The sequence below is a fragment of the Lutjanus erythropterus genome, chromosome 2, assembly GCF_056507025.1.
Source record: "Lutjanus erythropterus isolate fLutEry1 chromosome 2, fLutEry1.hap2, whole genome shotgun sequence".
In the NCBI taxonomy this organism is placed as follows: domain Eukaryota; kingdom Metazoa; phylum Chordata; class Actinopteri; order Lutjaniformes; family Lutjanidae; genus Lutjanus; species Lutjanus erythropterus.
Window position 1 is genome coordinate 48354213 of NC_139318.1, and position 21322 is coordinate 48375534.

A 21322-nucleotide genomic window follows, 5' to 3' on the forward strand; every position below is an offset into this window, starting at 1 on the left:
TGTCATTGAGTTTGATCTGCTGTTTGTTTCTGTTGTTTCATGTGTAGAATTATTTCATTTATTAACTGTGTTTCTGATCTTTATGTTTTGCTCATTCAGCCTTTTCTTTATTATTGATGGTGTGTCAATTTAAATCGTTGTTCTTTATTATTTTGACTGTTATTTTAATATTTGAGCTGAAGAATCCAAATAAAAAAGAACCACTTTATCCACAGCTACATGTTTGACTGGACAATCATTTTTCAGATCCAATAAACTTTCTTTTAATTTCAAGTCCAGTTATAAATTTTCCAAATGTTAAAATCAATGTTTAACTACATTCATAAAATGTTAACAGATATAAAATACATAATGCATTATTATTTAAATTATTAAATTATTTAAATATGTGTACAATGTCCTATTTGAAGTGGATGATTTTGTTCAAGATTTTTTTTTTTTTTTTAATTGAGTTTTAATCATTAAAATCTGCTGTCATTAAGTCAGAGGTCAGAGAGTCAGAGAGTTCATGGTCTCAGTTTGGACTCATTTTGTTATTTTTGTAAAGATATACATAAATATTATTGTCTTTTCTTGGCTGTCATGTCCTACTTTTCAGCTCAATACTTAAAAACCTGGCACCCAGAGTCCTGAACAATCCACTGTATTTGGTGGTAGAGACAGAGACTACGTTTTAAAAATATTTACCACATTATATACTAATTATAAACCGACTGTAAAATACAGAGGTGTCTTTAGTATTTTGAAGGCTTTTATTGTGAAAGGGCTTCTTTGATGGAATGGTCCCTGGAACTTGGGCTTTTCAAAAATGTGACTTTGGTTGATTTTTCTTCTTTACACAAGTTGATGTTGATGCAGGTGGTGGTCAGAGAATTGAAACATGATTCGTGGCGGTTTGCCAGCAGCCGTCTGGTCAGGTGACATTTTTCCACATGACACTGATGGAGGAGGAGCAGCAGCCCACATGAACAAAACAAAACACAGATCCTTCAGGATGGTGAAGAACCTGATGAAGTTCTTCAGATGCCTGCTTTGGAACGCTGTTGGAGCCCTTTTGTAGGATGAACTCTGTTCCTGTTGAGCTGCTGAAGCTCTCTGTTCTCTCCTGTCCTCATTTGCATACCAGCTATGCTACGCTAACTGCTATTAACACTTGAAATGAGACATTATCGTTGATTGATATCAGTATAAAGGAAGGAAAAGATTTTTGATAACATCTGAAAACCACTTTTCATCAGAATGATACAAAAAATATTCCTGAAATATGATTTTAACTTAACTTTTGTTGAGTTTAGTGACTTTTTGTTGTTAAGATTTATTTTCACTAAACTAAATGAAGTTATTATTTATATTTTGTTAATGGTAGAACAGCTGGTAGCAGTGGTGCTGGTTCATTTTTCTTTAGCAGGATTTAAAACAGTAAACTACAATGAAGTTAATTTGCTCTGGGGTCTTGACATATTGACGTCTCTTCCCCTTTAAACTGAAAGTCTCCAGTGGCCTGATAAAGCTCCACCTTTTACATGATGTCATCTTCGACAAACAGGAAACACTTTGTTCCACTTCTCAGTGAGAGGAGACGCACCAACAGACACACGGTAAGATTTACCTTCAATATAAAGAAGTAAATTCAACTGAGGGAGGACAGTTAAAGAGCAGAGTACTCAAGTACTTATGTTTTATAGTAGTGAAGTAGTGAAATACTTCAATCAGCTGCTGACTGAAAAAAACACTCAGATTGAAAGTGAAAGTAACTGATGCAGCTCTACAGCAGGGAGGGGGAATGAAACTGACTCACTGTTTATTCTCCTTCACTAAAGAGACACACCGACTGAAAACCAGCCGATCAGATTCACCTTCAGAACAAACTAACAGCTTCCTGTGAGTGAGTTCAGCTACAGCAGAGAAACTACAACACTGCTGCTTCAACCTGCAGACACTCCACACACTGAAGGTGAGTTTGAATAAAAACTGAACTCAAAGTAAATTCAGTGAAGTCAGTCGAGGAGGGAGGACAGCTGTGACTGACTGTACTTTGTGTCTGCTGTGTCTTCAGATTCACTCAGAGACAAAATGGCTTCCAGATCAGAGGAGGATCTCTGCTGTCCGGTCTGTCATGACGTCTTTAGAGATCCTGTTCTTCTGTCATGTAGCCACAGCTTCTGTAAAGACTGTCTGAACAGGTGGTGGACAGAGAAACAAACACGAGAATGTCCAGTTTGTAAGAGACTTTCAGAATATGAACCACCTCGTAACCTGGTGTTAAAGAACCTGTGTGAGTCCTTCTTACAGCAGAGAGATCAGGGATCTTCAGAGTCTCTCTGCAGTCTGCACTCTGAGAAACTCAGACTCTTCTGTCTGGACCATCAGCAGCCAGTGTGTGTCGTCTGCAGAGATTCAGAAGAACACACTGGTCACAGGATCAGACCCATCGATGAAGCTGCACAGGAGCACAAAGAGGAGCTCCAGAAATCTCTGCAGCCTTTAAAGGAGAAGTTAAAGGTTTTTAAACAAGTCAAAGATCAGTTTGATCAAACAGCAGAACATGTGAAGGTCCAGGCCCGACGCTCAGAGACGCAGATTAAGGATCAGTTTAAGAAGCTTCACCAGTTTCTAGAAGAGGAAGAGGAGGCCAGGCTGGCTGCACTGAGGGAGGAAGAGGAGCAGAAGAGTCAGATGATGAAGGAGAAGATGGAGGCTCTGAGCAGAGACATAGCAGCTCTTTCACACACAGTCAGAGACACAGAGGACGAGCTGAGAGCTGAAGACGTCTCATTCCTGCACAACTACAAGGCTGCAGTGGAAAGAGTCCAGCAGCGCCTCCTGCTGGAGGCTCCACAGCTGCACTCAGGAGCTCTGATAGACCAGGCCAAACATCTGGGCAACCTGACCTTCAACATCTGGAACAAGATGAAGGACATGGTCTCCTACACTCCTGTCATTCTGGACCCAAACACTGCAGGTCCAGGACTGATCCTGTCTGAAGATCTGACCAGTGTGAGACCAGGAGGACAGAGACAGCAGCTTCCTCATAATCCAGAGAGGTGTGACACCTTGAATGTTATGGGCGCAGAAGGTTTTATCTCAGGGACTCACAGCTGGGATGTCGAGGTCGGAGACAGTGAATCGTGGATACTGGGCGTGATGCGAGAGTCTGCCCCGAGGAGGGGGGACATAATAGATGAATTTTGGGGACTGCAGCTCTATGAGTATGAGTACATAGCAATACAACCACCAGAATATCTGTCCTTTCTTTGGTCTGTTTGGGATCTGGAGAGGAAGTTCCACAGGATCAGAGTGACTCTGGACTGTGACAAAGGCGAGCTGTCGTTCACTGATCTCGATATTAACGCACACATCCACACTTCCACACACACTGTGACTGAGAGGGTGTTTCCAGTCATCGAAAGTGTTGGTGAGGGGAAGATGTTACCAGTCAACTTCTGTGTAACAGTGGATCAGAGCAGTTAGGGATCAACAGAAAGCAGGTTTAGTGAAAATTTAAAGGCAGCATTTTTCAGGTATTTGCACCTTACTCAAATATTTATTTTTATATTTGCTCTTTAATGTTAACACAAATATTTGCACTCTCTACACTGAAAAAACTGTCAAATACCAACAATCAGACGCCATAAGATTGAAAATGGTGAATCAGCCAAGTAGATATAATAATTTTTTTCATCTTGTCACAATAAAAACATTACACACTGTTTCTTAATTTAGTGGAAATCAAAGAACTTTACTGCATCCCGTCATTTATAAAGACATGAGGTGTTAAAAATATGCAACAAAACACTAATTGTGTACAGGAAGTAACAAGCCATCAATGATGTAACAAGAGAAAAACAACATAAAAGATTTAAAGAGACAAAAACAATGTAACAAAATGAAAATGATGCGACATAATGTACAAGATGTCACAAGACAATAAAGATAGAAAATGTAACAAGATGAAAATGAGAAAATATGTAGTAAGACAAATATAATATAGCAAGACAAAAATATGAAAATAATACAACAAAATGTAACAAAACGAAAATTAAGCACAAGACGTAACAAGCTACCAGATTTAACAAACAGGAAACTGACGTAAAAGCTGCGATGAGATGAAAATGATGAACAAGATGAAGAAAAAAGTAACGACATAAAAAGACGAAATACACAAAAATGTAACGAAACAAAAACAATGTAAAAGATAAAATATAGAGGGAGACTCTCAGGGGGAGAAAAGAGTCAAGGTTTAGTTAGTTTTTTTTTTTTTTTGTCTGTAGAAATGTCCTTCAGAGGACGACTTTTCTCTTTTATACTCCGAGGACATTTCAGAGTCTAAACTTTTTCACTTTACTGCAGTAAACAAGTTGAATCAGTACTTCTACTTTTACCAGAGTCTTTTTTTCACACAAGTATCTGAGTACAGCACGTTTGGACTTTTGCCTCCTTCATCACTGATCAATGAAAAGTCATTTGTCATGTTGTGATTGATGGAACATTTTTGTCACAGTTATATCATGTTGGAGACACGGCATTATATTAATATTTTATTGTATCGTGATATGAGACTAGATATTGTGATAGATTCTGTTATATTGTGACTGTATTAAAGTGCAGTGATGTCATTTTCAGACTCTTCTATCTGTTCTGTTATTTGTCTAAATACACCTGCTTAGTCATTATGTCCACATTACTGCTGATTATATTCTGTGAACAATATTAATATTGAGCTATTTGGTCAAAACTGTTGTGATATTTGATGGATTATCACTGAGTGATATAAACAAAAACAAACTCATTTTATCATATTAGATACTTCCACCCTTTGGAATAGTTAATGTGTATTTAAATTGAGGATCTGCTCTTTATGAAGTCGTTGCTCTCATGAATCACTCTATCTGAGCTCCACTGATTATGACTGAAATAATTCTGATCAGCTGTTCTGGAACTGAAAACTTTCAGTTCAGTTTCAGTATCTCAGGCTGAGTCGACTCAGAGTCCAGGATTAGAGTCAGAGTTTATTAAGCCTCGTCTCTGAAACAGGCCTCAGGATGATAAAACCTTTGATCTTCATTTCTGAAAAGGAAAAGTCACTGAACTGAACATGTTGAGCTGCAGCTGCTCCTCCTGCTGTCGCTTTATTACAAAGATATGAGGCTCAAGGTTCAACGTTTCTTTTATTGTCCCACTAAGGGAAATATTTATGCAACAAGGGTTTGAAAAAGTGCAAAAGGACAACATCAGCAACAAATTACACAACTGGTGCAGAGAAATGGAAAATTTGCAATAGTGCAACAGATTCAGAGTAGAGGAAGAAATGCAGCCAGAGTTCTGATATTCAGTATGTCAATGGAAGTTTGTATGAAAGAGGTGCAGAGAGAGAGACGCTTACTTTTGTTTCAGTTTGTCTTTTTATTATCTTTATTTTCTTCTTGTCATTGAGTTTGATCTGCTGTTTGTTTCTGTTGTTTCATGTGTAGAATTATTTCATTTATTAACTGTGTTTCTGATCTTTGTTTTGCTCATTCAGCCTTTTCTTTATTATTGATGGTGTGTCAATTTAAATCGTTGTTCTTTATTATTTTGACTGTTATTTTAATATTTGAGCTGAAGAATCCAAATAAAAAAGAACCACTTTATCCACAGCTACATGTTTGACTGGACAATCATTTTTCAGATCCAATAAACTTTCTTTTAATTTCAAGTCCAGTTATAAATTTTCCAAATGTTAAAATCAATGTTTAACTACATTCATAAAATGTTAACAGATATAAAATACATAATGCATTATTATTTAAATTATTAAATTATTTAAATATGTGTACAATGTCCTATTTGAAGTGGATGATTTTGTTCAAGTTTTTTTTTTAAATTGAGTTTTAATCATTAAAATCTGCTGTCATTAAGTCAGAGGAGGAGTTCATGGTCTCAGTTTGGACTCATTTTATTATTTTTGTAAATATTATTGTCTTTTCTTGGCTGTCATGTCCTACTTTTCAGCTCAATACTTAAAAACCTGGCACCCAGAGTCCTGAACAATCCACTGTATTTGGTGGTAGAGACAGAGACTACGTTTTAAAAATATTTACCACATTATATAATAATTATAAACCGACTGTAAAATACAGAGGTGTCTTTAGTATTTTGAAGGCTTTTATTGTGAAAGGGCTTCTTTGATGGAATGGTCCCTGGAACTTGGGCTTTTCAAAAATGTGACTTTGGTTGATTTTTCTTCTTTACACGAGTTGATGTTGATGCAGGTGGTGGTCAGAGAATTGAAACATGATTCGTGGCGGTTTGCCAGCAGCCGTCTGGTCAGGTGACATTTTTCCACATGACACTGATGGAGGAGGAGCAGCAGCCCACATGAACAAAACAAAACACAGATCCTTCAGGATGGTGAAGAACCTGATGAAGTTCTTCAGATGCCTGCTTTGGAACGCTGTTGTAGCCCTTTTGTAGGATGAACTCTGTTCCTGTTGAGCTGCTGAAGCTCTCTGTTCTCTCCTGTCCTCATTTGCATACCAGCTATGCTACGCTAACTGCTATTAACACTTGAAACGAGACATTATCGTTGATTAATATCAGTATAAAGGAAGGAAAAGATTTTTGATTAGATCTGAAAACAACTTTTCATCACAATAATACAAAAAATATTCCTGAAATATGATTTTAACTTGACTTTTGTTGAGTTTAGTTGGTAATATTTAGTTTCACTAAACTAAATGAAGTTATTATTTATGTTTTGTTAATGGTAGAACAGCTGATAGCAGTCATTTTTCTTTAGCAGGATTTATAACAGTAAACTACAATAAAGTTAATTAGCTCTGGCGTCTTGACATATTGACGTCTCTTCCCCTTTAAATTCAGAGACATCAGTGGCCTGATAAAGCTCCACCCTTTACATGATGTCATCTTCGACAAACAGGAAACACTTTGTTCCACTTCTCAGTGAGAGGAGACGCACCAACAGACACGCGGTAAGATTTACCTTCAATATAAAGAAGTAAATTCAACTGAGGGAGGACAGTTAAAGAGCAGAGTACTCAAGTACTTATGTTTTATAGTAGTGAAGTAGTGAAATACTTCAATCAGCTGCTGACTGAAAAAAACACTCACATTGAAAGTGAAAGTAACTGATGCAGCTCTACAGCAGGGAGGGGGAATGAAACTGACTCACTGTTTATTCTCCTTCACTAAAGAGACACACCGACTGAAAACCAGCCGATCAGATTCACCTTCAGAACAAACTAACAGCTTCCTGTGAGTGAGTTCAGCTACAGCAGAGAAACTACAACACTGCTGCTTCAACCTGCAGACACTCCACACACTGAAGGTGAGTTTGAATAAAAACTGAACTCAAAGTAAATTCAGTGAAGTCAGTCGAGGAGGGAGGACAGCTGTGACTGACTGTACTTTGTGTCTGCTGTGTCTTCAGATTCACTCAGAGACAAAATGGCTTCCAGATCAGAGGAGGATCTCTGCTGTCCGGTCTGTCATGACGTCTTTAGAGATCCTGTTCTTCTGTCATGTAGCCACAGCTTCTGTAAAGACTGTCTGAACAGGTGGTGGACAGAGAAACAAACACGAGAATGTCCAGTTTGTAAGAGACTTTCAGAATATGAACCACCTCGTAACCTGGTGTTAAAGAACCTGTGTGAGTCCTTCTTACAGCAGAGAGATCAGAGATCTTCAGATTCTCTCTGCAGTCTGCACTCTGAGAAACTCAGACTCTTCTGTCTGGACCATCAGCAGCCAGTGTGTGTCGTCTGCAGAGATTCAGAAGAACACACTGGTCACAGGATCAGACCCATCGATGAAGCTGCACAGGAGCACAAAGAGGAGCTCCAGAAATCTCTGCAGCCTTTAAAGGAGAAGTTAAAGGTTTTTAAACAAGTCAAAGATCAGTTTGATCAAACAGCAGAACATGTGAAGGTCCAGGCCCGACGCTCAGAGACGCAGATTAAGGATCAGTTTAAGAAGCTTCACCAGTTTCTAGAAGAGGAAGAGGAGGCCAGGCTGGCTGCACTGAGGGAGGAAGAGGAGCAGAAGAGTCAGATGATGAAGGAGAAGATGGAGGCTCTGAGCAGAGACATAGCAGCTCTTTCACACACAGTCAGAGACACAGAGGACGAGCTGAGAGCTGAAGACGTCTCATTCCTGCACAAATACAAGGCTGCAGTGGAAAGAGTCCAGCAGCGCCTCCTGCTGGAGGATCCACAGCTGCACTCAGGAGCTCTGATAGACCAGGCCAAACATCTGGGCAACCTGACCTTCAACATCTGGAACAAGATGAAGGACATGGTCTCCTACACTCCTGTCATTCTGGACCCAAACACTGCAGGTCCAGGACTGATCCTGTCTGAAGATCTGACCAGTGTGAGACCAGGAGGACAGAGACAGCAGCTTCCTCATAATCCAGAGAGGTGTGACACCTCGATTGTTATGGGCGCAGAAGGTTTTATCTCAGGGACTCACAGCTGGGATGTCGAGGTCGGAGACAGTGAATCGTGGATACTGGGCGTGATGCGAGAGTCTGCCCCGAGGAGGGGGGACATAATAGATGAATTTTGGGGACTGCAGCTCTATGAGTATGAGTACATAGCAATACAACCACCAGAATATCTGTCCTTTCTTTGGTCTGTTTGGGATCTGGAGAGGAAGTTCCACAGGATCAGAGTGACTCTGGACTGTGACAAAGGCGAGCTGTCGTTCACTGATCTCGATATTAACGCACACATCCACACCTCCACACACACTGTGACTGAGAGGGTGTTTCCAGTTATCGAAAGTGTTGGTGAGGGGAAGATGTTACCAGTCAACTTCTGTGTAACAGTGGATCAGAGCAGTTAGGGATCAACAGAAAGCAGGTTTAGTGAAAATTTAAAGGCAGCATTTTTCAGGTATTTGCACCTTTCTCGAATATTTATTTTTATATTTGCTCCTTTTATGTTAGCACAAATATTTGCACTCTCTACACTGAAAAAACTGTCAAATACCAACAATCAGAGGCCATAAGATTGAAAATGGTGAATCAGCCAAGAAGATATAATAATTTTTTTCATCTTGTCACAATAAAAACATTACACACTGTTTCTTAATTTAGTGGAAATCAAAGAACTTTACTGCATCCCGTCATTTATAAAGACATGAGGTGTTAAAAATATGCAACAAAACACTAATTGTGTACAGGAAGTAACAAGCCATCAATGATGTAACAAGAGAAAAACAACATAAAAGATTTAAAGAGACAAAAACAATGTAACAAAATGAAAATGATGCGACATAATGTACAAGATGTCACAAGACAATAAAGATAGAAAATGTAACAAGATGAAAATGAGAAAATATGTAGTAAGACAAATATAATATAGCAAGACAAAAATATGAAAATAATACAACAAAATGTAACAAAACGAAAATTAAGCACAAGACGTAACAAGCTACCAGATTTAACAAACAGGAAACTGACGTAAAAGCTGCGATGAGATGAAAATGATGAACAAGATGAAGAAAAAAGTAACGACATAAAAAGACGAAATACACAAAAATGTAACGAAACAAAAACAATGTAAAAGATAAAATATAGAGGGAGACTCTCAGGGGGAGAAAAGAGTCAAGGTTCAGTTAGTTTTTTTTTTTTTGTCTGTAGAAATGTCCTTCAGAGGACGACTTTTCTCTTTTATACTCCGAGGACATTTCAGAGTCTAAACTTTTTCACTTTACTGCAGTAAACAAGTTGAATCAGTACTTCTACTTTTACCAGAGTCTTTTTTTCACACAAGTATCTGAGTACAGCACGTTTGGACTTTTGCCTCCTTCATCACTGATCAATGAAAAGTCATTTGTCATGTTGTGATTGATGGAACATTTTTGTCACAGTTATATCATGTTGGAGACACGGCATTATATTAATATTTTATTGTATCGTGATATGAGACTAGATATTGTGATAGATTCTGTATTCTGTTATATTGTGACTGTATTAAAGTGCAGTGATGTCATTTTCAGACTCTTCTATCTGTTCTGTTATTTGTCTAAATATACCTGCTTAGTCATTATGTCCACATTACTGCTGATTATATTCTGTGAACAATATTAATATTGAGCTATTTGGTCAAAACTGTTGTGATATTTGATGGATTATCACTGAGTGATATAAACAAAAACAAACTCATTTTATCATCTTAGATACTTCCACTCTTTGGAATAGTTAATGTGTATTTAAATTGAGGATCTGCTCTTCATGAAGTCCTTTCTCTCATGAATCACTCTATCTGAGCTCCACTGATTATGACTGAAATAATTCTGATCAGCTGTTCTGGAACTGAAAACTTTCAGTTCAGTTTCAGTATCTCAGGCTGAGTCGACTCAGAGTCCAGGATTAGAGTCAGAGTTTATTAAGCCTCGTCTCTGAAACAGGCCTCAGGATGATAAAACCTTTGATCTTCATTTCTGAAAAGGAAAAGTCACTGAACTGAACATGTTGAGCTGCAGCTGCTCCTCCTGCTGCTTCTTTATTACAAAGATATGACGTTCAAGGTTCAACGTTTCTTTTATTGTCCCACTAAGGGAAATATTTATGCAACAAGGGTTTGAAAAAGTGCAAAAGGACAACATCAGCAACAAATTACACAACTGGTGCAGAGAAATGGAAAATTTGCAATAGTGCAACAGATTCAGAGTAGAGGAAGAAATGCAGCCAGAGTTCTGATATTCAGTATGTCAATGGAAGTTTGTATGAAAGAGGTGCAGAGAGAGAGACGCTTACTTTTGTTTCAGTTTGTCTTTTTATTATCTTTATTTTCTTCTTGTCATTGAGTTTGATCTGCTGTTTGTTTCTGTTGTTTCATGTGTAGAATTATTTCATTTATTAACTGTGTTTCTGATCTTTATGTTTTGCTCATTCAGCCTTTTCTTTATTATTGATGGTGTGTCAATTTAAATCGTTGTTCTTTATTATTTTGACTGTTATTTTAATATTTGAGCTGAAGAATCCAAATAAAAAAGAACCACTTTATCCACAACTACATGTTTGACTCTGACAATCATTTTTCAGATCCAATAAACTTTCTTTTAATTTCAAGTCCAGTTATAAATTTTCCAAATGTTAAAATCAATGTTTAACTACATTCATAAAATGTTAACAGATATAAAATACATAATGCATTATTATTTAAATTATTAAATTATTTAAATATGTGTACAATGTCCTATTTGAAGTGGATGATTTTGTTCAAGAATTTTTTTTTTTTTTTAATTGAGTTTTAATCATTAAAATCTGCTGTCATTAAGTCAGAGGTCAGAGAGTCAGAGAGTTCATGGTCTCAGTTTGGACTCATTTTGTTATTTTTGTAAAGATATACATAAATATTATTGTCTTTTCTTGGCTGTCATGTCCTACTTTTCAGCTCAATACTTAAAAACCTGGCACCCAGAGTCCTGAACAATCCACTGTATTTGGTGGTAGAGACAGAGACTACGTTTTAAAAATATTTACCACATTATATACTAATTATAAACCGACTGTAAAATACAGAGGTGTCTTTAGTATTTTGAAGGCTTTTATTGTGAAAGGGCTTCTTTGATGGAATGGTCCCTGGAACTTGGGCTTTTCAAAAATGTGACTTTGGTTGATTTTTCTTCTTTACACAAGTTGATGTTGATGCAGGTGGTGGTCAGAGAATTGAAACATGATTCGTGGCGGTTTGCCAGCAGCCGTCTGGTCAGGTGACATTTTTCCACATGACACTGATGGAGGAGGAGCAGCAGCCCACATGAACAAAACAAAACACAGATCCTTCAGGATGGTGAAGAACCTGATGAAGTTCTTCAGATGCCTGCTTTGGAACGCTGTTGCAGCCCTTTTGTAGGATGAACTCTGTTCCTGTTGAGCTGCTGAAGCTCTCTGTTCTCTCCTGTCCTCATTTGCATACCAGCTATGCTACGCTAACTGCTATTAACACTTGAAACGAGACATTATCGTTGATTAATATCAGTATAAAGGAAGGAAAAGATTTTTGATAACATCTGAAAACCACTTTTCATCAGAATGATACAAAAAATATTCCTGAAATATGATTTTAACTTAACTTTTGTTGAGTTTAGTGACTTTTTGTTGGTAAGATTTATTTTCACTAAACTAAATGAAGTTATTATTTATATTTTGTTAATGGTAGAACAGCTGGTAGCAGTGGTGCTGGTTCATTTTTCTTTAGCAGGATTTAAAACAGTAAACTACAATGAAGTTAATTTGCTCTGGGGTCTTGACATATTGACGTCTCTTCCCCTTTAAACTGAAAGTCTCCAGTGGCAAAATGGCTTCCAGATCAGAGGAGGATCTCTGCTGTCCGGTCTGTCATGACGTCTTTAGAGATCCTGTGATTCTGTCATGTAGCCACAGCTTCTGTAAAGACTGTCTGAACAGGTGGTGGACAGAGAAACAAACACGAGAATGTCCAGTTTGTAAGAGACTTTCAGAATATGAACCACCTCGTAACCTGGTGTTAAAGAACCTGTGTGAGTCCTTCTTACAGCAGAGAGATCAGGGATCTTCAGAGTCTCTCTGCAGTCTGCACTCTGAGAAACTCAAACTCTTCTGTCTGGACCATCAGCAGCCAATGTGTGTCGTCTGCAGAGATTCAAAGAAACACACCGACCACAGATTCAGACCCATCGATGAAGCTGCACAGGAGCACAAAGAGGAGCTCCAGAAATCTCTGCAGCCTTTAAAGGAGAAGTTAAAGGTTTTTAAACAAGTCAAAGATCAGTTTGATCAAACAGCAGAACATGTGAAGGTCCAGGCCCGACGCTCAGAGACGCAGATTAAGGATCAGTTTAAGAAGCTTCACCAGTTTCTAGAAGAGGAAGAGGAGGCCAGGCTGGCTGCACTGAGGGAGGAAGAGGAGCAGAAGAGTCAGATGATGAAGGAGAAGATGGAGGCTCTGAGCAGAGACATAGCAGCTCTTTCACACACAGTCAGAGACACAGAGGACGAGCTGAGAGCTGAAGACGTCTCATTCCTGCACAAATACAAGGCTGCAGTGGAAAGAGTCCAGCAGCGCCTCCTGCTGGAGGCTCCACAGCTGCACTCAGGAGCTCTGATAGACCAGGTCAAACATCTGGGCAACCTGACCTTCAACATCTGGAACAAGATGAAGGACATGGTCTCCTACACTCCTGTCATTCTGGACCCAAACACTGCTGATCCAGAACTGATCCTGTCTGAAGATCTGACCAGTGTGAGACGAGGAGTACAGAGACAGCAGCTTCCCCATAATCCAGAGAGGATTAAATATCCTCTCTCTGTTCTGGGCTCTGAGGGCTTTGACTCAGGGAGTCACAGCTGGGATGTCGAGGTTGGAGACAGTACAGACTGGGAACTGGGTGTGTTCATAAAGTCTGACAACAAGAGGGCAAACAAATTTACACAATTTTTGTCTTTTTTTAGGAGAGGCGGGTTATGGAGAATACAGTTCAGTGAAGGTAAATATTCAGCAGTCTCACCCTCAGATTTTTCCACTGATCTCTCCGTACAGAAGAAGCTCCAGAGAGTCAGAGTGAATCTGGATTGCCGTGGTCGGGGGCTGTCATTCTCTGATCCTGATACTGACACACACATACACAGATTCACAGACCGTTTCAGAGAGAAATCGTTTCCATACGTTAAAACTGCAGGTAAAGTGAAGATATTACCAGTGAAGGTCAGTGTGAAAGTATAGATCAGTTAGAGACAAACAGGATGATTATAATCATGATGATGTTTGTTTCTTAAAGGGAAAACTCACTGAATTGAACCTGTTCATTTGCAGCTGCTCCTCCTGCTGCCTCATTATTACAAAGATATGAGGTTCAAGGTTCAGTGTTACCTTTATTGTTTCACTGGAGGAAATCTGTTATTCAGCACTAATTCACAAAATGACAAGATACAAAAGGACTTCAACAATAACTAGTGCATGAAAATGGAAAATTATTCCAAGTCCAAATATGTAATATTGCAAAAAAAAAAGAAGGAATGCAGCTAGAGAGCTGATTGATATTAAACTTATTAATCAATGTGTGCATGAAAGAGGCAGTTTGTTTGACCTAAAAGCCTAAAATGCCTGATTTACAGCTTTAACCCTGTAAGACCCACTGTTGCAGAATTACAACAATTTTTGTTATCCCCCAAAACCCCCCCCCCTTTTTTTTTATTTAACAGAAAAAAAGGTTGTTTGTTGAATGTTTTTTTCCTTTTTGCAATGACATCACCCTGAAAATGTTTTGTTTTGGTCATGCTCATTCAAAATCAAAGCCAAAACAGCTCAGAATTATAAAAATTCAAAATTGTTTTTAAATAGAGAAATGCACCTTGCGGATATTCCACAAAGAAGCCAAATGTTTTTTCGAACTCAAACTCAGTCAAAACAGCACAACATTATAAATTATACATTATAATAATTCTAAAAGTACATAGTGACTGGTTGAATTAACATGATTTGTTCTTGTCTTTTTTTTTAAAAAAAATTTATTGATACTGTCATTTCAAATTATTGTTCTTTATTCTTTTTTTTTGCAGGTTGATGTATCCAGAAAAAAAAGACTTTATCAATAACTGCATGTTAGAATGGACGATCATTATTCGGATCCAATAAACTTTATTTAAATTGTGTATATAAAATATATGTATTAGATCCAGAATATATGTCGAAGCTCTCATGTGATGTAATAAAGTGAAGATGATTCTGTCTGTCAGAATGTTTTCAGTCGGTCTGCAGATGTTGGTCATTTAGTCAGAGGAAGAGTCTGTTTAAGATGCACGTCTCAGTCTGTGTTCAGAGATGATGTAATGTTGGTCATTTAAGAAAATTAATGAAGATCAATTAACACTGATATTAATGCTGAATGAATGCTGTTATTCCTGTCTGAAATCAACATAATAAAGATGAAGTGAAAATGTTCTTCCAGAGGTCACTGAACTCTCTCATTCATTACAACCTAAAACATCAGGTATTTTATTGCTTCACCACTTTTTCCTTCAGCACCTAAAGAAGAAGTTATGAACACTGATGTTATGATCAACTGATGTTTTGACCACTCTGCATGTTCAGATCATCCATATTGACATTGATATCAGACAAATTGTTCTTTTTCTGCTGACTTTTAAAGAAGGAAAATAACAAATGAAGTATGCTGCAACAACATTATTTTGTTAAATTAATGCTAATTTAATTACATAAATATTATGTTCATTCACACTGTCATCTGGAAAAATACACCTCAGGTCTTTGGTGATAAACTAGTCAGAGGAGGAGTTCATGGTCTCAGTTTGGACTCAGTATTTATGTAGAGCATTATAAAAATAATAAAATATTGTCTTTTCTTGGCCCAAAGTCCTGAACAATCCACTGTATCTGGTGGTAAAGACAGATACTACATTTTAGGAATATTTACCACATATTTAATAATTATAACCTGACTGTAAAATACAGAGGTGTCTTTTGTATTTTGAAGGCTTTTATTGTGAAAGGGCTTCTTTGATGGAATGGTCCCTACAACCCAGGAGCCTTAATCATGAGGTCAGGTCAGTGTGTTAGCAGCTGTCTTTAGCTTTTCATTATTACATTCAGGCCTCACTCTCCACTAAATTAACAAGTTAACCCTGCTGGTACAGTGAATAATATTTTCTTTGTGTAAGCCAGTGATTCCACTTATACCACAAAATTCAAAGGCATCCCTGATATTTAAATAATTATTTTGCAGCAATATTCCATTGTGCTTCTTCACCTACAATATTCTGATACTCCTTTCTTATAACAGTCCACAGCCCAACTTTCCTGCAACAATCCAGTTTGAAATATTCCATTGTTTCCATTCAAATGCTGAAGATAATTTAAATAAATACTGGAGTGCTGCTATCTTTTCCCATGTCTTCTTTCATTCTTCCATATGTCCTATTCCTAAGAACAAATGTTTGAAAAAAGTAGGAACAAGAGAGTAATGTGTTTTCTGTGCAGATTATTATCATCCTGCATCTGCAAAATGTATATGAATGTGCATGTGTCTGCAGACGGGTAAACCACGTTCCAGGTCGGGGTACCAGAGTCATTGCTACCAGCCATCCTGTCCGTGTATAACCAGAGTGAGAGCTGTGCCAGTATTCTAAGTCAAACACAGTCTCAGTGGGTGTTGGACTCTGCCAGGGCTGGTCCATGTCTCCGATATTGGTTGCTCACTCCTGCTGAGCAAACGCACAATTCTGTTGGCTTCCTCAGACCATGACCATCATCTCTCATGTCCACATTATGAGTTGTCCCTGACTGACACCACTGCATGTGGTCTCTCTGTCCTATTTTATTACATGGAACCTGGAACCACGTATCTCCAAAAAGTCAGAAATCAGCCTTTTTCAGCTTTGTGGATTAAAAAGAACAATATTTTCCTCTGGGATGTAGTGTAGGAGCTTAAAGTTGGATAAAATGGAACTCCAGTAAAATACAAGATACAGTACAGTACTTGAGGTAAATGTACTTAGTTACTGTCTACCACTGATTTCTACTCTGGACTAAGTCAAGATGGAAATTTATGGATTGACAATGACAGATAATTGATTAAAAACTGAATTTAAAATCAATTAACTGACTGATAGCAGGCAGCAGAGTCAAAGCTCAGTCTAATCTTTTAGTATTTCCTACTTATGTTCATGTCAATATTCATTTATCTTAAGATCCTCCATAAAATATTCTGTTTAATAAATAATGTTCTTTTTGTACCTCATCATGTTCTATAAAGATGGACTCATTCTTTGACTGACAGATGGAGCAGACTGCTTTAAAGGAGGGAGGACAGTAGTGGGAGCACTGAGGTGTCAGGTGTGACTGTGGGGTAAATGGTTTACTCTCTGGTCAGTTAGGATCCCAGGTATTTGTACTCTCAAACAATCTGGATGTCTAAACCCTGGATGCTCAGTGGTGTAGTCTGGGGTGCTTTCTTGCAGAAGTCTGTCACCATCTCCTTTGTCTTGCTGGCAGTGAAGTGAAGGTGGTTGAGTTCCCATCATTCCCCTCTGATAAACCTCCAACAATGGCTGTATCATCAGAGAACTTGGAGGTGTTTGTGTTGTAGCTGAAGTCAAATCAACTGTTTAAAATAATATTCTGTGTTAACTACTACCTACATCATGTCATGATACCCCTTTTTCATTATCTTCCATGGTACATATAAGATTCATCCCAACCCTTCCACTTAATATCCCCCAATTCCCAGCTACAGCAGAGAAACTACAACACTGCTGCTTCAACCTGCTGACACTCCACACACTGAAGGTGAGTTTGAATAAAAACTGCATGCTAACTGCTAGTAACACTTGCAACAATACATTCATTGATTGATATCAGTATAAAAAAGGAAAAGATTTTTGACAGCATCTGAAAACCACTTTTTATCAGAATAATACAAAAAAATTCCTGAAATATGATTTTGACTTGACTTTTGTTGAGTTTAGTGACTTGCTGTTTTGCTGATTCATTTCAATTTCTTGCACTTTGCCCACTTTCATCAGGCATGTTTCATCTTAGTGGAAGATTTAGTTTTATTGAACTAAATGAAGTTATTATTTATATTTTGTTAATGGTAGAACAGCTGGTAGCAGTGGTGCTGGTTCATTTTTCTTTAGCAGGATTTAAAACAGTAAACCTCATTGAAGTTAATTTACTCTGGTCATGTTGTCTTTGTGTTCTTTCCATTAATGTTGTCTTGACATATTGATGTCTCTTCACCTTCAAAATTAAGAGACATCAGTGGCCTGATAAAGCTCCACCTTTTACATGATGTCATCTTCGACAAACAGGAAACACTTTGTTCCACTTCTCAGTGAGAGGAGACGCACCAACAGACACACGGTAAGATTTACCTTCAATATAAAGAAGTAAATTCAACTGAGGGAGGACAGTTAAAGAGCAGAATACTCAAGTACTTATGTTTTAAAGTACTGAAGTAGTGAAATACTTCAATCAGCTGCTGACTGAAAAAAACCCAGTGATCAAAAATCAAAGTAACTGATGCAGCTCTTCAGCAGGGAGGGGGAATGAAGCTGACTTCCTGTTTCTTCTCCTTCACTAAAGAGACACACCGACTGAAAACCAGCCGATCAGATTCACCTTCAGAACAAACTAACAGCTTCCTGTGAGTGAGTTCAGCTACAGCAGAGAAACTACAACACTGCTGCTTCAACCTGCAGACACTCCACACACTGAAGGTGAGTTTGAATAAAAACTGAACTCAAAGTAAATTCAGTGAAGTCAGTCGAGGAGGGAGGACAGCTGTGACTGACTGTACTTTGTGTCTGCTGTGTCTTCAGATTCACTCAGAGACAAAATGGCTTCCAGATCAGAGGAGGATCTCTGCTGTCCGGTCTGTCATGACGTCTTTAGAGATCCTGTTCTTCTGTCATGTAGCCACAGCTTCTGTAAAGACTGTCTGAACAGGTGTTGGACAGAGAAACAAACACGAGAATGTCCAGTTTGTAAGACAAGATCTTCAAAGTCAAAACCACCTTGTAACCTGGTGTTAAAGAACCTGTGTGAGTCCTTCTTACAGCAGAGAGATCAGAGATCTTCAGAGTCTCTCTGCAGTCTGCACTCTGAGAAACTCAAACTCTTCTGTCTGGACCATCAGCAGCCAGTGTGTGTCGTCTGCAGAGATTCAAAGAAACACACCGACCACAGATTCAGACCCATCGATGAAGCTGCACAGGAGCACAAAGAGGAGCTCCAGAAATCTCTGCAGCCTTTAAAGGAGAAGTTAAAGGTTTTTAAACAAGTCAAAGATCAGTTTGATCAAACAGCAGAACATGTGAAGGTCCAGGCCCGACGCTCAGAGACGCAGATTAAGGATCAGTTTAAGAAGCTTCACCAGTTTCTAGAAGAGGAAGAGGAGGCCAGGCTGGCTGCACTGAGGGAGGAAGAGGAGCAGAAGAGTCAGATGATGAAGGAGAAGATGGAGGCTCTGAGCAGAGACATAGCAGCTCTTTCACACACAGTCAGAGACACAGAGGACGAGCTGAGAGCTGAAGACGTCTCATTCCTGCACAAATACAAGGCTGCAGTGGAAAGAGTCCAGCAGCGCCTCCTGCTGGAGGCTCCACAGCTGCACTCAGGAGCTCTGATAGACCAGGCCAAACATCTGGGCAACCTGACCTTCAACATCTGGAACAAGATGAAGGACATGGTCTCCTACACTCCTGTCATTCTGGACCCAAACACTGCTGATCCAGGACTGATCCTGTCTGAAGATCTGACCAGTGTGAGACCAGGAGTACAGAGACAGCAGCTTCCTCATAATCCAGAGAGGATTAAATATCGTCTCTCTGTTCTGGGCTCTAAGGGCTTTGACTCAGGGACTCACAGCTGGGATATCGAGGTTGGAGACACTACAGACTGGGAACTGGGTGTGTTCATAAAGTCTGTCCCAAAGGGCATAACCTCACAACTTCAATTTCAAATGCAATCTTTACATAACATTTTAATAGGAAGACATGTTGAGTCATGTTGTCCTGGATTATGGAGAATAAAGTTCAGTGAAGGTAAATATTCAGCAGTCTCACCCTCAGATTTTTCCACTGATCTCTCCGTACAGAAGAAGCTCCAGAGAGTCAGAGTGAATCTGGATTGCCGTGGTCGGGGGCTGTCATTCTCTGATCCTGATACTGACACACACATACACAGATTCACAGTCGATTTCAGAGAGAAATCGTTTCCATACATTAAAACTGCAGGTAAAGTGAAGATATTACCAGTGAAGGTCTATGTGAGAGTATAGAACAGTTAGAGACAAACAGGATGATTATAATCATGATGATGTTTATCTGTTAAAAGGAAAATTTACTTGTCACAAAATAACAAAAGTCTCCAAAAGGACAACACCAACAATAAATCACATGACAAGGGCAGGAAAACGGAAATTAATTCCAAGAACAAATATGTAATAGTACAAAACTTCCAGGGTAGATGAAGGAACACAGTGCTGATTGATATGAAGGTTATTAATAGCTTTGTGCATGAAAGAGGCATGGAGATTTTTCTTTCAGTTGTTGTTTTTCTTTTCTTTTAGTTATTTAGTTGAATTTATGTTTTGTTTCGTTGCAGCCAAAATAACTGATCTGCACCTTAAAAAAAGAAAAAAAAGGTTGTTGTTCAATGAATGTTTTTGTTCTTTTTTGCAATGATGCAATGAAAATTGCATAAACAGCTGAGGTTTTAATTTTTGTATATTCATAAAAAAAGCAACTCGTTTCAGGGAGAATAAAACCACAGTCTGTTCTGACTGTTCTCAGTAAATTACCAAAAAGGCTCAGAATTTACAAAAATTCTAAATTATTTTTAAATGATGAGATGCTGCTGCCATATTTAACCATGAAGCTTCGTGTTGTTGGAGCTCAAACTCAACAGAGAAAAACGGCAGAAAATTGTCTAATGATCCTATAAGTGCAGTGAGCATCGGACTGGACAAAACTGCAGGGGTGAGCAGTTTACAGCCTTGATTTGTTCTGATTGTAACATTACAACTTCCTGGGGGTCAGTACTGTCAACACTGTCATGTGTATAATTATTTTACTTGTTAAAAGTGTGTTTCTGATCTTTCTGACCTTTTCTTTTTGTTGATACTGTCATTTTAAATGAGTTGTTTTTATTATTATTTTGATTGTTGTTTTGAAGCCTATGGATCCAAATAAAAATAAAAAGGATCATTTTATCAATAACTGCATGTTAGAGTGGATGATCGTTGTTCAGATCCAATAAACATTATTTTAACTTGTGTATATAAAATATATGTTTTAGATGATCCAAAATATTATGTAGAACTTTTTGTGTGATGTAATAAAGTGAAGATGATTCTTCATTCAGTCTCCAGATGTTATTACTGAATATTGATATTAACTGTGAATGAACTTGTTTTCCTGTTTTAAATCAACTTAATAAAAATGAACTGAAAATGTTCTGGCAGAGATCACATGATTTGTCATGTCTTTATTTTCCATCTCTCACTCATTACGTTTCAATGTGTTTCTCTCAACGAATCATCACAGTCCAAAAGATCGTGGTCTTTATTTTTCATCATTTTTCTTTCAGTACCTAAAGATGAAGTTATGAACACTCACCTGATGTTTTGACGGCTCTGTATGTTCAGTTCATCCATATTTATATTGATATCAGACAGATTGTCCTTTTTCAGATGACAGATATCATCTGATATAACTAAAATCTTTAATCTTGATCTTTGTTGAAGCAACTCAGTCATAGAGTTCACTCTCATTACTGTTTTCCCCATGGAAACAACATTTAAAAAAAAATAT

At 38.1% G+C, this 21322-nt stretch overlaps 4 protein-coding genes across 4 annotated transcripts; all 4 read left to right on the forward strand.

The window, feature by feature from the left end:
* The first annotated feature begins 1492 nt into the window (after positions 1–1492).
* Positions 1493–3736, forward strand: LOC146332360 (E3 ubiquitin-protein ligase TRIM35-like). Its single transcript, XM_084746148.1, has 3 exons — positions 1493–1598; positions 1821–1954; positions 2057–3736. The coding sequence occupies exon 3, from the start codon at positions 2074–2076 to the stop codon at positions 3469–3471; it is 1398 nt and encodes a 465-aa protein (XP_084602274.1). The 5' UTR covers positions 1493–1598; positions 1821–1954; positions 2057–2073; the 3' UTR covers positions 3472–3736.
* A 3446-nt stretch (positions 3737–7182) lies between these two features.
* On the forward strand, positions 7183–9111 carry LOC146332361 (E3 ubiquitin-protein ligase TRIM35-like). The gene is made up of 2 exons (XM_084742145.1): positions 7183–7327; positions 7430–9111. The coding sequence occupies exon 2, from the start codon at positions 7447–7449 to the stop codon at positions 8842–8844; it is 1398 nt and encodes a 465-aa protein (XP_084598271.1). The 5' UTR covers positions 7183–7327; positions 7430–7446; the 3' UTR covers positions 8845–9111.
* Positions 9112–12308: 3197 nt separating this feature from the next.
* LOC146332362 (E3 ubiquitin-protein ligase TRIM35-like) lies at positions 12309–13750 on the forward strand. Its single transcript, XM_084742132.1, has one exon. The coding sequence runs from the start codon at positions 12309–12311 to the stop codon at positions 13710–13712; it is 1404 nt and encodes a 467-aa protein (XP_084598258.1). The 3' UTR covers positions 13713–13750.
* Positions 13751–17801: 4051 nt separating this feature from the next.
* On the forward strand, positions 17802–19630 carry LOC146332363 (E3 ubiquitin-protein ligase TRIM35-like). The gene is made up of 4 exons (XM_084743663.1): positions 17802–17870; positions 18093–18226; positions 18329–19430; positions 19606–19630. The coding sequence occupies exons 3-4, from the start codon at positions 18346–18348 to the stop codon at positions 19628–19630; spliced, it is 1110 nt and encodes a 369-aa protein (XP_084599789.1). The 5' UTR covers positions 17802–17870; positions 18093–18226; positions 18329–18345.
* The last annotated feature ends 1692 nt before the right edge of the window (positions 19631–21322 follow it).